Here is a 16,667-nt window from a genome sequence, read left to right as displayed (position 1 = left end):
CTTACCGCGATTAATTTCACATGTGGGGATTTGAAAATTTGTCTGAGATTCTACAGCAGAAGCAAGATGTACCAAAAGTTAATATTTTTTATTTTGTTTCGTTTACTAATATTAATAGCAGTTCCTTTTTTATAAGAAAACTGATCATTCTTAACATGAAGATGCTGCAGGATTAGTTTTTACAACTAAATGAACTCTGAAGAATTCATTCAGCAAGAAAAGGATGAGGCCCTGCCACAGTTGGACAATTGAATTCATCGAATTCTAAATGAAACATTGCCTCAATGCTGAAAGGGCATATGGGAGGCCAAGACTTGGCACTACAGAACTGGTCCCCACGATCCCCAGACATTACAACTTCTGAATTTTTTCTTATATGTGAAACAAACTGTTTATGTAATAGTAAACCAGTTTACTATTGCAAACTGGTTTTGAAGAGCTGAAAACTAGCATCACAGCTGCATTAACTTCTATAACCAAAGTCTGTCTGTTAACATGTTGTGGAAGAATTCAGCTTTAAAAAACCATAGATAAGTCAAGACAGATCTGAAACTGTTATTTTAAAAGAATCCAAATCAGATGTCTACAAAAGAGGTTATATTCATTATTAAAATTTCCCATACATTCTTAGTGATACCAAGAATAAAATATGATCAAATACAAATAAAGAGCATTTTTTTTCAAATAAGAATTCTTTTATTATTACTTGGCTATTATTACTTGGCACAATCTTGAAGACATCAATTTACATATTTTCGGGAAGAGTATTTATAACATCATTTAGGAGAAATGACACAAACAGCAATTCAACATAGAACATCTTCCAAATAATTAGGAACATCAAACTTTTGAGGGAATTCAGCTCTACATAGAAATTTCCCATGCCATGAGGGGGCTTGAGTGCTCAGTGATACAGAATAGCTTGACTGATGGTGCAACCATATTGGAGAGGTATCTGTTGAGGGAATTTATAGAAGCTTGAGGAAGAGGAGGTAAAGAAGATTTTTGAGGAGGACACTGCAAGAGGACTGGGTTAAAAAAGTTCCCATTCTTCTTCTACATTTTCTGCCTTAAGAATGGGAGAATGTTAAAAAAGAAATTCTTAAATCAGTAAAAGCAAAGTTAGGCGGAACAAATAGAACTGGTAGAAAACTTTGGGTTTCACAGGATATATTGCAGTTGATGAACTGCACTGCACTGATCAACTGCATTGATAAACGTAGAAAATATAAGAATGCTATGGTGAAGAAAGTAGAAGAAACTATCGACAGTTAAGAAATACTATAAACAGGAAGTGCAAACTAGCGAAAGAAGAGTAGAAAGAGAAATGAACTTAAGTAAAATAGACAGAGCATACAGAAAAGTTAAGGAATATTTTGGGGTACATAAATTAAAATTGAATGATGTGTTAAACAGGGTACACAGATTTAAAGTACAAAAGCAAACGTTGATAGGTGGGTGGAATATATTGAAGAATTATACAGAGGAAATGATTAAGAAAATGGGGTAATAGAAGAAGAGGAAGTCGAAGAGAATGAAAGGGGAGAAACAATACAATCTGAATTTAAGAGAGCAATAAAAGATTTGAATGGCAGAAAGGCTCCTGGAATAAACAGAATGCCTGCAGAATTACTGCACAGTGCAGGTGAGGAAGCAATTGATAGATTACACAAACTGGTGTGTAATATATACGAAAAAGGGGAAATTCCAACAGACTTCAAAAAGTGTTAGTCATGATATAAAAAAAAAAAAAACAGAGCAGATAAATGTGAAGAATATAGAACAATTAGCTTAACTAGTCGTGCATCAAAAATCTTAACTAGAATGCTGTACAGAAGAACTGAGAAGAGAGTGGAAGAAGTGTTAGAAGACCAATTTGGTTTCAGGAAAAGTATAGGGACAAGGGAAGCAATTTTAGTGCTTAGATTAATAGTAGAAGGAAGATTAAATTTAAAAAAGTTACCTGGCATTTATAGACCTCGAAAAGGCATTCGATAACATTGACTAGAATAAAATGTTCAGCATTTAAAAAAAATTATGGTTCAAATACAGAGATAGAACAATTACTAACATTTACAGGAACCAAACAGCAACACTAATAATTGAAGAACACAGGAAAGAAGCTGTAATAAAAAAGGGAGTCTGACAAAGATGCTACGACTTGATGATGATATAGTAATTCTAGCGGAGAGTAAAAATGATTTAGAAGAAATAATGAACAGCATGGATGAATTCCAACACAAGAACTACCCTATGAAAATAAACAAGAACAAAACGAAAGTAAAGAAATGTAGTAGAAATAATGAATATGGACCACTGAATATAAAAATAGGAAGAGAAAAGATTATGGAGGTAGAAGAATTTTGTTATGTGCGAAGTAAAATTACTAAAGATAGATGAAGCAGGAGCAATATAAAATGCCAAATAGCACAGGCGAAACGAGCCTTCAGTCAGAAATATTATTTGTTTACATAAAAGATTAAACATCCAGAAAAGATTTTTTAAAGTATATGTTTGGAGCATAGCTTTATATGGAAGTGAAACTTGATCAATTGGAGTACCTGAGAAGAAATTATTAGACGCTTTTGAAATGCGGTGCTTAGGAGAATGTTAAAAATCAAATGAATGGATAAAGTGACAAATGATGAGGTGTTGCGGCAAATTGATGAAGAAAGAAGCATTTGGAAAAATGTAGCTAAAAGAAGAGACAGACTTATAGACCACATATTAAGGCATCCTGGAATAGTCACTTTAATATTAGAGTCAGGTAAAAAGAAAAAATTGTGCAGGCAGGCAATGTTTGGAATATGTAAAACAAATTGTTAGGGATGTAGGTGGTATACCGAAATTAAACGACTAGCACTAGGTAGGGAATCTTGGAGAGCTGCATCAAACCAGTCAAATGACTGAAACCCATCGGGTTGGTCTAGTGGTTAACGCGTCTTCCCGAATCAGCTGATTTGGAAAGTCGAGAGTTACAGCGTTCAAGTCCTAGTAAAGCCAGTTATTCTTACACGGATTTGAATACTAGATCGTGGATACCGGTGTTCTTTGGTGGTTGGGTTTCAATTAAGCACACATCACAGGAATGGTCAAACTGAGAATGTACAAGACTACACTTCATTTACATTCATACATATCATCCTCATTCATCCTCTGAAGAATTATCTAAACGGTAGTTACCGGAGGCTAAACAGGAAAAGAGAGAGTCAAATGACTGAAGACAAAAAAAAATAGAAATTTCTTATCAGTGAATGAATGCAGATGGTGGCCATAATCAACAACATGAAGAAATTGAGTTGGGAAAAAGAATAATTGATACAGATATGAATGGCATATTATTCAAGGTAGAAAACCTCTCCGGTCTCTATAACTTCTTCTTAACAGAAGAATACATATAATAAAAACTGATTATAGTGAATTCCTTTTAGAACTGAACACACTATTTTCATTATGCTTTCAAAAGTATTCTTTTTCTAAACTACTTCATTCAAGCAGAATGAATCTGAACATATATTTCAAAATATACTTGATTGTATTAGCTACGGCAAATGCATTGTTCAAGATTACCAAATATTGATGAGTCACAGTATATAATTTAATGAAGAGAAATCATTTCAATCAAGCAATGTGACTTTTCGCATTAAGCACGATAATCAAAGATAATACTTTACAGAACTGGAAGCATTGTGATCAATAAATTTATGAACCATATTTAATCTGTCTATTGGATATAAATCATTAATTATGTTGTATATAAATCATTAATTATGTAGGTATATAACAATACAGAATGTTATATTTCAATTTGAAAGTATAATAAAACTATAATCTCCACACCACTTATCTAACTAGTAAGGAATAACATTGAAAAATTGTTAAACCAACTAGATAGAATAGTTAAGTTTAAGCATTGCCTTATATCTTAATACTATTATTATTGTATAAAATAAAGTTCTACTTACCAAAAATTTCAAAAGTATATATCCGAGTAGTTTTGGAGCCGTTACTCCATCATCAGGAATTTCCCAAAGAAGTTAATTTAAATTCAAATGTATAAATTTGTATTTAAATTAAAATTATTATGTTCATAATAGTCGGTCGTCAAGAAATAAAATTAAAATTGTATATCAATAAGACTGTGATGTCATTTTCATAACATGATGTTATGGTCTTATTGAAGTACGATTTAATTTTATTTCTTGATGACCGACTATTATGAACATAATAATTTTAATTTAAATAAGATTATACATTTGAATTTGAATTAAAATCTTTTGGGAAATCCCTGATGATGGAGTAACGGCTCTGAAAGTACTCTTGATATATACTTTTAAAATTGTTGATAAGTGGAACTTCATCTTATACAATTGTATTACAAACAGGGCCAAATAGTAAATTAAAACTATTATTATTAATGCATATAAGTTATCAATAAAACTTTAATTGAAAAAGTAGTTTTTTTTAAAATAAAATATGTTAAATGATTATCAATTTCTTCATTTCATAAATAATATAATAAAATAAAAATCTACTTATTACAAGCATCTATTAAAAAAAAATATGTTTGTGAGAACGAAAAAAAAAAAAAAGAGTAAAAAAAACAAAGTGATTGAAAAATGATGTCTGAAATTATCAAAACTGATAGAGTCAGTATGGTTGGCTCATACATATAAAGTACACGTATTTGAATGAAATGGAATGGCATTTTAAAAACATCTCCCTTTCTCATGACATTCCTTTGAAATAATGTAATTACATTGTCTTATAACAATTTAAATTGAATTGTATGAGAATGGGTAATGAAAACCTACCATTCATATGTTATTTAACAATGATGTAACAGTAAGGTTTGATGTGGGATGGAGTGAAGGAATAGCAGTTTACAGGCAGAGATGATAATGTTCGATGACCTCAACACTGATCAACTAGAAAAGGAACTAATGATTTTGTAAATAAAATATAACAAATATCACAAAAATTTAAGATTCTACTTGTTTGTGGTTTTTATTTATATTTTTAATTAAAATAAAGCTGTTACTTATTTCACAACATAATTCTAGTACCCTCCCTCACAAAAAAACTATACTAAATATAAAACATGTATAGATGTTAAGGAAAAAAATTCAAGTTTTATTAAATAATAATAGAGTTACTCCCAATAAATTTCAAAAAAATTCCTCAATATGTATGTAGTCATTTAACTAAGTCTGTGTAGCATAACAATTTTTCTTACTAACAAGGTCAATATATCTAAATACATATATAACACTACTGCCTCCTCAATTCAGGCAATAAATTGCTTCCTTACTGTATATACTGCGTTGTTTCAAAACAGAAAATAATATTAGCTGCATTAAAAACATATGTAACAGTCAGTCCTATCATATAAAGCATCTGAGATACAAGACACCAGTCTGAGCTGATGCATCTGAAAGTAGACATATTCAAAATACAAGCAATTATATAATAAAAGTTGCTTGCTGGGTTGAACATTGCTTGGTGGTGTGATCAAGACAACAGGAAAACACTTTTACTCCTTGCTTTCTTCAATAATTTTGAATGAAATACAAAGCCTGAAAATAACTAAGTATTTCTTCAGTTAAAAGATGTCTGTATTTCTTATGAGGAAAAATAAAAACATTTCGTTATGGCACATATTCTACTAAAAAGGTTAATTTTAATTAGGCCCATAAATATTTGATGTTTATGTAAGAAATTAAAATAATCTTCACATAAGGAATAATTCTTATCTCTTGTTAATCAACTATATATTTAAGCCTTCACTTTATAATTCTTAGCTTACGCTTACTTTTCAATGACCACACTTTTGCACTGGAAACTTAACATTAAGTTTTAAGTTTAATACAAACTTGATTCTAAGACTTAATATTATGTTCAAATTTCCAGTACATCAATTAATTGCTGTGTGCTTAAAGTTTATGAGAAGGTACCAAATTTTATTTATTTACAAAATCAAACATGATTTTACCAAGTTATTAATAAATGTAAGAATGAGTAAGGTATTTACTGCATTGGTCTAAAACAGAACAAAATACAGTAATGACATTTCCATAACTTTTAATTTGATAGGGTCACAAATAATTTATTGATAATCAAAACAACTCACAAAAAAAACCTATTCAAATAGAACTAAATTTTGAAAACTGAATGGATAGTGTAAGAGACCTCACACAAAGTACTATCTTTCAGTTAAAAATATGCCAGGACTATGATTTCATCTACTTATAACATTTATGCAGACCACAAATGGAAAGAAAAAAAAAGATTAATAACCCAAACCAAATTATAACAGGTTCTCTTGATCAAAGAAATAAGAGCCCTGATTTTGAACACAAGCAAATCCCTGATAGTATAAGAAATGTTTTGCGGCACATTCATAATACACTAACACAAAATCATGTGATAACAACAAACAAGCTAGGAGTTATTCTTTCTTTTTTAGGAGTTATTCACTAGCCATTAATATTATTTGAAAACCTAACTTGACAAGATTAATAGTGGCAAGAATCAACCACACAATGAAGACCTATTTCTTTAATTGTAACATAATTTGTCTCAATCCCTTCAGACAGAATAAAGTTGTATTGCCAGGGGACAACTTTTGTGTCTGCTCCATCAGTAAACAGAAAGAATGTAGTTGTAAAATGGGTTAGTGATGTACTGGGAATTAAAGTGAGATCAGGTTTAACAATTGTTTTAATTGGGCATTGCAAAATCCTTCAACAGAAAAGTACCACATGTTATAATAAGTTGATATAAAAAATTGTTTACTTATTCATAATAAACTCAATGAACCATAAATAAACTTCAAAGTGATAAAGTTGTTCAGCAAAATTTGAGAGACTTGTTAAAAATACAAATAATGCTAGATAAGTATTCAGTACTGCTTCTAGTATACATAATTAGCTTAGTATACAGAAAACTCAGCAAGATACAAACAAAATCACCAAAATATTCAAAAATTGACTTTAGAAACAAGATATTTTATAATTTAAGACAAAATTGCATGCTTTAAAACAACCTTTGCTCTCATTTTGAACCATCAATGAAAGGATAAAATAGTTCAGAATGAACAGGGAGTTTATACTTATTTGGTTTCAGTTGAAACCAATTGTACATCAAGGTATAAGTTAATGATTTATCACAACAAATTGAATTTTCCGAGAAACTAAACCATTACAATATCAGGTTAATAACATGCTTAAATGCAAGTCAGGGCATTTAAAGAAAAAATCAAGACAAATAATTTATTCGCAGTCTATTTAAAAAAAAACTAAAACCTATCAGCTAAACTTCGATTAAACAAATGAGGGCAATTTTTTTCTTAACAATAAAAGCATCCTAGAGTCCACAACAAAATAAAATATCTAATTTTAAAATTAATATTTAGTACAAAACGGCAAACATATAACGAAGGAAAAATTCAGAAAAAGTTAACTTCGATAGTAACGGGCACCGCAGGTCTAGTTTCAGCTGTGACCCACCAAATTATTCAGGGCACAGAAATCCGGAACGTTCCTAGAATAAAACGTATCAAATATTTTAGTTCATCCCCCATAAACGGTATTTTAGGCTTACCATTAAAACTGTTTGATGTCAGCTTACAAGTCATTAACAATTACGAAACTGCAAAAGACAACTAACGCACGAAAAATAAATAAAACCAACAGCAACAAAAACCATCACTAGAGCAGTAACACTACAACATGGCGGATAACCGGCGGAGTGACACACAAAATATAATTTTCTGAATGAAATTTAGGCAAGAAAAACGTTAATAAACTTAATTACTTCAGAAAAATAAAAAATTACACAAAATTAGATATTAATTTCAATGCAACCACAAATTTAAAAAAATATAGTTACGAATGAAATCGTTACAAAAAAAGTAGACCCTTTCTGCATAAATGTGCGTTCAGAAAGCAATAAACCGGGCTTTTATTGTCAACAATAACCCGATGGGTTAAAACTCGTTACGTAAAGGGTTGATGTAATTGCAAAGTGTAATCACTGCTACTGTTTACATTATTGAAATCATTTTGAGTATTAACCGTGCGAATTTTTTTTATTTTTTATTTCACAGTAACATAAATTTTTATTATGTAAGATATTAAATAAATATACTTTTTTTTTTTACGTATTCGGGGTTAAAACCGAATGAAACAATTGTTACAACGCCTAGCTCTATATATATATATATATATAAAATATATATATATATATATAAAACGCACTGTTAGTGAAAAATAAATTTAAAGAACATTGCAATAATATAATCCACTCAGACCGTTTTTACAACTATGAAATCATGTGTAATAACATTACGATTTAACAATTGTAACAACCCCGATTGGTGACCGAATTAATTACCAACTAACGCAACTATCGTCCGTTTTTCGGCTGCAATTAACAACGGAAAACGCAACGTTTTTTCGAAGTTTACAAAGGACCGGTCGTTGCATATATCTTCGAGGTTTAAGTCTTACGTTCTAAGCATTCAATTGCAGATTATAATTATTTTTGTAAATGTAATAGCTTATAATTATATTAAATTCGAAAAATAGTTTTTTCTTAAGTAAGGTACAGATGATAATCAATACTGCAGTATATTAAAAAAAATTCAATCTAATGTTCATGACTAACAATAAATAAAATATGGAAGTCGTTTGTACAGTCCTCTTCCAGAACACTTTTAGGCTAGTTATAAAAACTTATGTGTATATATGAAGAAGCTTAATGAAGAGTAAAAAGATGCTCGGCATGGGTAAAATTTTATAAATTTAACGTTAAAATAAAAAGGTATCGATTTTATAAGTATTTATTTAAAGCAACGTGATGCTAAAAAAAGATCAAACCAACATTCTCATTACCATTTTTTCAGAAAATACAATGCTAATAAACTGTTTTCCAACCTTTCATTTACAAGAAAATTAATAGAAAGAAAGTAAGTATACCTCCTTTTCTACATGATTATTCTAAAATAACATGATGATTACTTACATTTTCTACCAAAGATAAAAGTGTTTTAAATATCATTATGGAAAAAAAAAATTAATCGTAGGTATTTCAACAAAATTTTTATTTATACAGATATTGCAAATATAAAATTTTTGCTACTTTCTGGGCTTGTCTGTCAATTTCTCTAGTACAATAATTTTCATGTTAAGATTATCAGTACATTTTTCTGTTTAGGATAACAATACATTTGTGTTTCTGCTTTGGTTTAGATTTAACGTTGTAGTAACAACTACTTCAATAATGAACCTATATTCTGAAAAAAACTATCCAATACTTTTAATCAGGTTTGAAGAGTAATTTTATGTTCAGTATTAATATGTTAACAAATTATTAGAAAATAATGTCTTGTGTCAAAACCAAACTTGTAACTTTTAAAAATGATGACCTCCCCATGATCAAATGTCCAGTGACTCATGCCTTTAAAAGATAATTTCTCTTTTTAAAAAAATTTTTTTTTTCAACTTTTAAATCAAACTCCCTCCTCTATGAATCATGAGACCTTGCCGTTGGTGAGGGGGCTTGAGTGCTCAGGGATACAGAGTAGCTGGACCGAAGGTGCAACAATATCGGAGAGGTATCTGTTGAGAGCCAGACTAAGGAATGATTCCTGAAAGAGGGCAGCAGCTCTTTCAGTAGTTGTTAGGGGCGTGAGTCAGGACGACTTAAACGGCCGTATCAACATCACTCAGTCCTCTGAGTACTGCGCAGCTGAAAGCAATGGAAAACTACAGCTGCTTTTTTTTTCCAAGAAAATGTGGCTCTGCATTTTCACATAACAATAATGCAGGCGCCTTCCTTGGTAAAATATTCCGGAGGTAAAATAGTCCCCCGTTCGGATCTCCGGGTGGGGACTACTAAGGAAGGGGTCACCAGAAAAGTAAAAAATAACATTCTACGAGTCGGAGCGTGGAATGTTAGAAGCTTAAAAAAGGTTGGTAGGCTAGAAAATTTAAAAAGGGAAATGGATAGGGTGAATGTGGATATAGTAGGAATTAGTGAGGTTCGGTGGGAAGAGGAAGGCGACTTTTGGTCAGGTGATTTTAGAGTAATTAACTCAGCGTCAAATAATGGGCAGGCAGGAGTAGGTTTCGTGATGAACAAGAAGATAGGGAGGAGAGTGGAGTATTTCAAAACGCATAGCGATAGAATCATTGTAATAAGGATAAAATCAAAACCTAAACCGACAACGATTGTTAACGTTTATATGCCTACAAGCGCCCATGATGATGATGAGGTAGAGTGTGTATACGAAGAGATTGATGAAGCAATTAAACACGTAAAAGGAGATGAAAATTTAATAATAGTTGGAGATTGGAATGCAAGCATTGGAAAAGGCAAGGAAGGAAATATAGTGGGTGAATACGGGCTGGGCAAAAGGAATGAAAGAGGGGACCGACTTATAGAGTTTTGCACGAAGTATAATTTAGTAATTGCCAACACCCAATTTAAAAATCATAATAGAAGAATATACACTTGGAAAAAGTCAGGCGATACTGCAAGGTATCAGATAGATTATATCATGGTTAAGCAAAGATTTAGAAATCAACTTGTTGACTGCAAAACTTACCCTGGAGCAGACATTGATAGCGACCATAATTTGGTGATAATGAAATGTAGATTGGGGTTTAAAAACCTGAAGAAAAGGTGTCAGATGAATCGGTGGAATTTAGAGAAGCTTGAGGAAGAGGAGGACATCGCAAGAGGTCTGAGTAAAAAAGATAAGGTAGAAAATGTAGAAGAAGAATGGGAGAATGTTAAAAAGGAAATTCTTAAATCAGCAGAAGCAAACTTAGGCGGAATAAAGAGAACTGGTAGAAAACCTTGGGTTTCAGACGATATATTGCAGCTGATGGATGAACGTAGAAAATATAAGAATGCTAGTGATGAAGAAAGTAAAAGGAACTATCGGCAATTAAGAAATGCTATAAACAGGAAGTGCAAACTGGTGAAAGAAGAGTGGATTAAAGAAAAGTGTTCAGAAGTGGAAAGAGAAATGAACATTGGTAAAATAGACGGAGCATACAGGAAAGTTAAGGAAAATTTTGGGGTACATAAATTAAAATGTAATAATGTGTTAAACAAAGATGGTACACCAATATATAATACGAAAGGTAAAGTCGATAGATGGGTGGAATATATTGAAGAGTTATACGGAGGAAATGAATTAGAAAATGGTGTTATAGAGGAAGAAGAGGAAGTTGAGGAGGATGAAATGGGAGAAAAAATACTGAGATCTGAATTTAAGAGAGCATTAAAAGATTTAAATGGCAGAAAGGCTCCTGGAATAGACGGAATACCTGTAGAATTACTGCGCAGTGCAGGTGAGGAAGCGATTGATAGGTTATACAAACTGGTGTGTAATATTTATGAAAATGGGGAATTTCCATCAGACTTCAAAAAAAGTGTTATAGTTATGATACCAAAGAAAGCAGGGGCAGATAAATGTGAAGAATACAGAACAATTAGTTTAACTAGTCATGCATCAAAAATCTTAACTAGAATTTTATACAGAAGAATTGAGAGGAGAGTGGAAGAAGTGTTAGGAGAAGACCAATTTGGTTTCAGGAAAAGTATAGGGACAAGGGAAGCAATTTTAGGCCTCAGATTAATAGTAGAAGGAAGATTAAAGAAAAACAAACCAACATACTTGGCGTTTATAGACCTAGAAAAGGCTTTCGATAACGTAGACTGGAATAAAATGTTCAGCATTTTAAAAAAATTAGGGTTCAAATACAGAGATAGAAGAACAATTGCTAACATGTACAGGAATCAAACAGCAACAATAACAATTGAAGAACATAAGAAAGAAGCCCTAATAAGAAAGGGAGTCCGACAAGGATGTTCCCTATCGCCGTTACTTTTTAATCTTTACATGGAACTAGCAGTTAATGATGTTAAAGAACAATTTAGATTCGGAGTAACAGTACAAGGTGAAAAGATAAAGATGCTACGATTTGCTGATGATATAGTAATTCTAGCCGAGAGTAAAAAGGATTTAGAAGAAACAATGAACGGCATAGATGAAGTCCTACGCAAAAACTATCGCATGAACATAAACAAGAACAAAACAAAAGTAATGAAATGTAGTAGAAATAACAAAGATGGACCACTGAATGTGAAAACAGGAGGAGAAAAGATTATGGAGGTAGAAGAATTTTGTTATTTGGGAAGTAAAATTACTAAAGATGGACGAAGCAGGAGCGATATAAAATGCCGAATAGCACAAGCGAAACGAGCCTTCAGTAAGAAATATAATTTGTTTACATAAAAATGAATTTAAATGTCAGGAAAAGATTTTTGAAAGTGTATGTTTGGAGTGTCGCTTTATATGGAAGTGAAACTTGGACAATCGGAGTATCTGAGAAGAAAAGATTAGAAGCTTTTGAAATGTGGTGCTATAGGAGAATGTTAAAAATCAGATGGGTGGATAAAGTGACAAATGAAGAGGTATTGCGGCAAATAGATGAAGAAAGTAGCATTTGGAAAAATATAGTTAAAAGAAGAAACAGACTTATAGGCCACATACTGAGGCATCCTGGAATAGTCGCTTTAATATTGGAAGGACAGGTAGAAGGGAAAAATTGTGTAGGCAGGCCACGTTTGGAGTATGTAAAACAAATTGTTGGGGATGTGGGATGTAGAGGGTATGCTGAAATGAAACGACTAGCACTAGATAGGGAATCTTGGAGAGCTGCATCAAACCAGTCAAATGACTGAAGACAAAAAAAAAAAAAAAATCAAACTCATCCAGAGGTTTAACTTTTACATTCAATAAAGGTAAATTATAAAAGACTGCAGCTAAATAGATGAGACGATTCCTTCTTTGAGTTAGCTTACTGCTTAAGGGAAATACCTACTAAATAAATATCCTACCAGATTTGAAGTTTCTAGATCTTATTGTTTTGACATTCCTTTCCAATAACTACTTGGGATGGTTAAAAAAAAAAACAGGCTGTAATGAGCAATTGAATACTGAAAATATAATGTACTTTAAATTTTGCTATTTAGGTAGTAAAATTACAAAGTAGCAGATACCAGTGGTCTAGTGGTACAAGCCAGGAAAGTACTCGTACAGAAAGAATCTTCATAAAGCAGATGACCTGATTTCTAATTAAAATTGAAACTGTTTGTATTGAATATAGTTTGGTTAAGCTTATAAAATATGAGTGAGGAGGAAAAAGTGGGCTAGAAAAAACAAGGAATAGAGAGAAAGAGTGTCCAAAATTATATAAGTCTGGAAAGAGTATAAAAGGAAGAAGCTCTAAAACAAGTTTGAAGTAGCGTCATATTTAATAGGCTTTTGTATGAAGTACAAAGTTGGTAGGCTGCATATTAGGCGCTTAGGGTTAATTAATTTGGTTTAATAGAAGGAAACGTAAAGGAAGATAAAGTTTAGAATATATAAAAAGAAATAATTGATGAGTTACAATGTAGGAGTTAATATTAAAGCTATTAGAATGACAGAATAGTATGAAATTGAGAAATTTTCAAACCAATCAATTGACTAAACAGTTTGCGATATAAACTTTTATTATAAAGATGAGTTGCACTTACATCAAATTGACATTATTTAACTATTTACAAATATTACCCTTCAGTGGAAATCTGGCTGAAAGGTTTATATATTTAGATAGTGCAAACCGAATGCCACAAAACTTTGTGAATGGATTTTCCTTAAGGAAGTTTGAGCCTTACACCAGGTGACTCTGGTATGAAAAGGAAAAGCAATTTACTACAGCATTTGTTTAAGTTCGTCCATTAAAATGTTTTGATAATAATGAGCTGCTCCCAACGTGAGTATATATCCTAAAAGATTTAGGGAAGGATGAATGTCTGCTGTATGAAGAAGGATTTCAAGTTAAAAATCCCAAACTTATGGGGTGATTATTTTACTTTAAGGTCCAATTGTTTATTTCATTTTATCGTTTCTCAATGGAGATGAATAATTCTTTATCAATATTCATCCTTTCCTCACCACTGTTTTTTTTCTTGGCATTCATTGCATCTGAACTGAAAATGTGATAACCTCTTCTGTTACTAATAATTACTTATATGTATTAAAAAATACCTATTAGTTTTTTATTTCATTGACAAAATTATTTGATTTAAACTCAACATCTTAATTATATTACATTAATTATAGCCATGCTTAATTAGATCAAATACAGGAATTGTGCTGTCTATGGAGAAGTCATAATGCTAGTCTGGGCCCAGGGTGCAAATGCAGCTGAATCTTTACTACTCAAACTAAAATGTATCATAATAGATCTTTAGCTGTTAATAAGTGAATAAGGTTTTACAATTGTTTTAGTATCAAACAAAATAAAAATAAAGTTTTATAATTTTTTATTATTGGCCAAAATATTTTTTAATTAAGAATTATGATTTGTTTAAGTCTATCAGAAAAACATTTAGAGAATGAAGATTTTCATAAAGTGTTCATTAATATTATTTGATAACAGATTTATATTTATATCCAATTTCTTTTGCTATTATATTTGCAGATTTTCTGTCACGCAATTTTTCTACAATGGTAAGAGCAAATTCCATAGCAGTTGCAGGGGATTGACTGGTGATTAAGTTATCTGAAAAAGAGAATAAAACATAATCAATCATAGATACTAGTAAATAAAGATAAAAGGAGAATATTTACAGATTAAAATGCATTTGCTCTCTGCTTTCTGATCTATTGCATTATTATCATTACTTTTGTTGTGATATATTTGGGAATTATTCTGATGAATCCCTCACCAGTACAAGAAAGTTCCAACTTGAAGTTAGAAAAAATATGAGCCAGGATACTAGAATGTTTATGGATCAAAGTCTAAAATAGTATATTTATAAAATTTAAACATTATCACATTTATCACAAAATCTCCAAACATCTGTATTTCTTCAGTTGCATGTTTTAATTTCTCTTTAGTTAGACTGGATAAAGTTGGCTGGGTTTTTTAATGAGGTTTTACAGTAATATAAGGGTATTAAAAATTTTTTTCTTTGCAAAAATAGTTCATTTCTCAGTAGTGGCTACAATGAACATTCTTTCTCAAGTTTTATTCTTTTGATAAGCTATTCATAATTTTAAACTAAATTTGATATTATTCAAAGTATATTTTAAGATTACCTGCTTTTTTCACTTTCTAAAATTCAACCTACATTTAGAAAAGTATTCACACTAGTTCTAATTTGAATTTTAAAAAAATTATGATACACAGCTTGATTTTTTTTAAATGGATTTCTCCTTGTATAAAATGCTATATGAATGTTTTTTGATAATTTTATAGCCATTAATAAATGAAGAATGAGGTGTTAATAAGTAAGTTAATATGTTAATAAATAATGGTCACCTCATAACATAACCAGTCAGAAAAAATAATTGAAGTAAATAAGTTCATTAAGTTTAATTACTATGAAAATGTTCATTCGTTTTAAATAATGAGAAAAGGGTTCAACTACAAGGAAGTTGATGGCTGATGTAAAATAAATTATTATAGTTGCAGTTGTTAACATTTAGTGAAGATAGTAAGAATGCTTGATTTAAGATAGAAAAAGTGCCAAACATCATGTGAACTGCTAATTGAACTTTTACCTAATAACTTTGGAAGTTTGCAATGTGTAGGACAGATAGGTGTGGAAAGAAGAATATTTAATTATAGTTTCAAGTGTTAAAAATTAAAATGTTAGCAGTCAGAGCTTGATCAATGAAAATAACAGAAAAGCAAGTAGACTAATTGAAAATGGTGGTAGAGAAAATGCTTTGCATCAGTACCACAATTAAAATTCTTAAAGGAGTGAAAAAAGTAGTAATTATAATTAACGATTTCACAAATATTTTTCATGGTTGAAGATTAGTTTACTAAACCAGCTTTCCAAGTGTTGTACTAATGAATAAGTCCAAATATCATTTGCTTGAAAAAGACAAGCTAATCTATTTAACTTAAAAGTTGGCATAACATGACGGCTTGGACAAGCATTCATTATGGACTAAAGCACATGAGTTGTTAGTAAATTTAGACTTAGTAAAAACATTTGTGGTAAAATCTTAACTTTTATTTGATTGAAATGATTTGGGTTGAAGTAAAAGGAAAAGATCTGAAGAATTCATATTACAAGAAAAGTGCCTGCATGTTATTTGCATGTGAAAAAAAATCTTATGTTCAAGTAAATTAAATCAGGAAAGGTATCTTAAATTTTAATTATTTTTGTAGGCCTATTATGAAATAAAAAAATACCATGGCCTTGAACAAACCAAGAACAAGTTAATACTAATCAAATAAAAATTGTTATCAAGAATTTGGTACAATTCAATCTGAATTGTCTATAAGTCTAATGTAAGTGTCTGATGATGTTGAGTGCATGGAACATGTTGGACTTGTACTTACCACTAATGAGATAGCTTGAATTTTTTTCTGATCCTTCTGACACATTGTAGGGATCTTAACTTGTTTCTTGGATTGAGTTCTTCTTTGATAAAAATTATTTTGTATAATATGGAGATTCATAACCTCAGCAGCATTTTATTGTTGGCTCCTGTCTGTGAATTTGACAAAGGCTTCCAAAGCCTCAGCCCAAGAGATGAGAGTTGTATGTGTTTCTTCTTCACTCTCAGTTTCTCGTGTCTCCTG

General features: G+C 30.9%; 2 protein-coding genes across 4 annotated transcripts in view; both read right to left on the bottom strand.

The window, feature by feature from the left end:
- The window catches only part of LOC142318705 (uncharacterized), a 111,614-nt gene extending 103,738 nt beyond the window's left edge, over positions 1-7,876 (bottom strand). For both annotated transcript variants that reach the window (XM_075355129.1, XM_075355130.1), the window contains exon 1: positions 7,603-7,876. Coding sequence is in view for 1 of the 2 variants with exons in the window: in XM_075355130.1 (XP_075211245.1) it covers positions 7,603-7,605 (3 nt within the window). In the remaining variant the exon portion in view is untranslated. The remainder of the gene's footprint in view (positions 1-7,602) is intronic.
- Positions 7,877-14,371: 6,495 nt separating this feature from the next.
- LOC142318109 (protein dj-1beta-like) overlaps positions 14,372-16,667 on the bottom strand; it is a 73,336-nt gene continuing 71,040 nt past the window's right edge. For both annotated transcript variants that reach the window (XM_075354645.1, XM_075354644.1), the window contains exon 5: positions 14,372-14,627. In XM_075354645.1, coding sequence (XP_075210760.1) covers positions 14,491-14,627 — 137 coding nt within the window. In that variant the 3' untranslated portion in view covers positions 14,372-14,490. The remainder of the gene's footprint in view (positions 14,628-16,667) is intronic.

This window comes from Lycorma delicatula, chromosome 1 (genome assembly GCF_047948215.1).
Source record: "Lycorma delicatula isolate Av1 chromosome 1, ASM4794821v1, whole genome shotgun sequence".
Taxonomy (NCBI): domain Eukaryota; kingdom Metazoa; phylum Arthropoda; class Insecta; order Hemiptera; family Fulgoridae; genus Lycorma; species Lycorma delicatula.
Note: the sequence above shows the minus strand (reverse complement) of the source record. Positions and strands in the feature narration are given on the sequence as shown.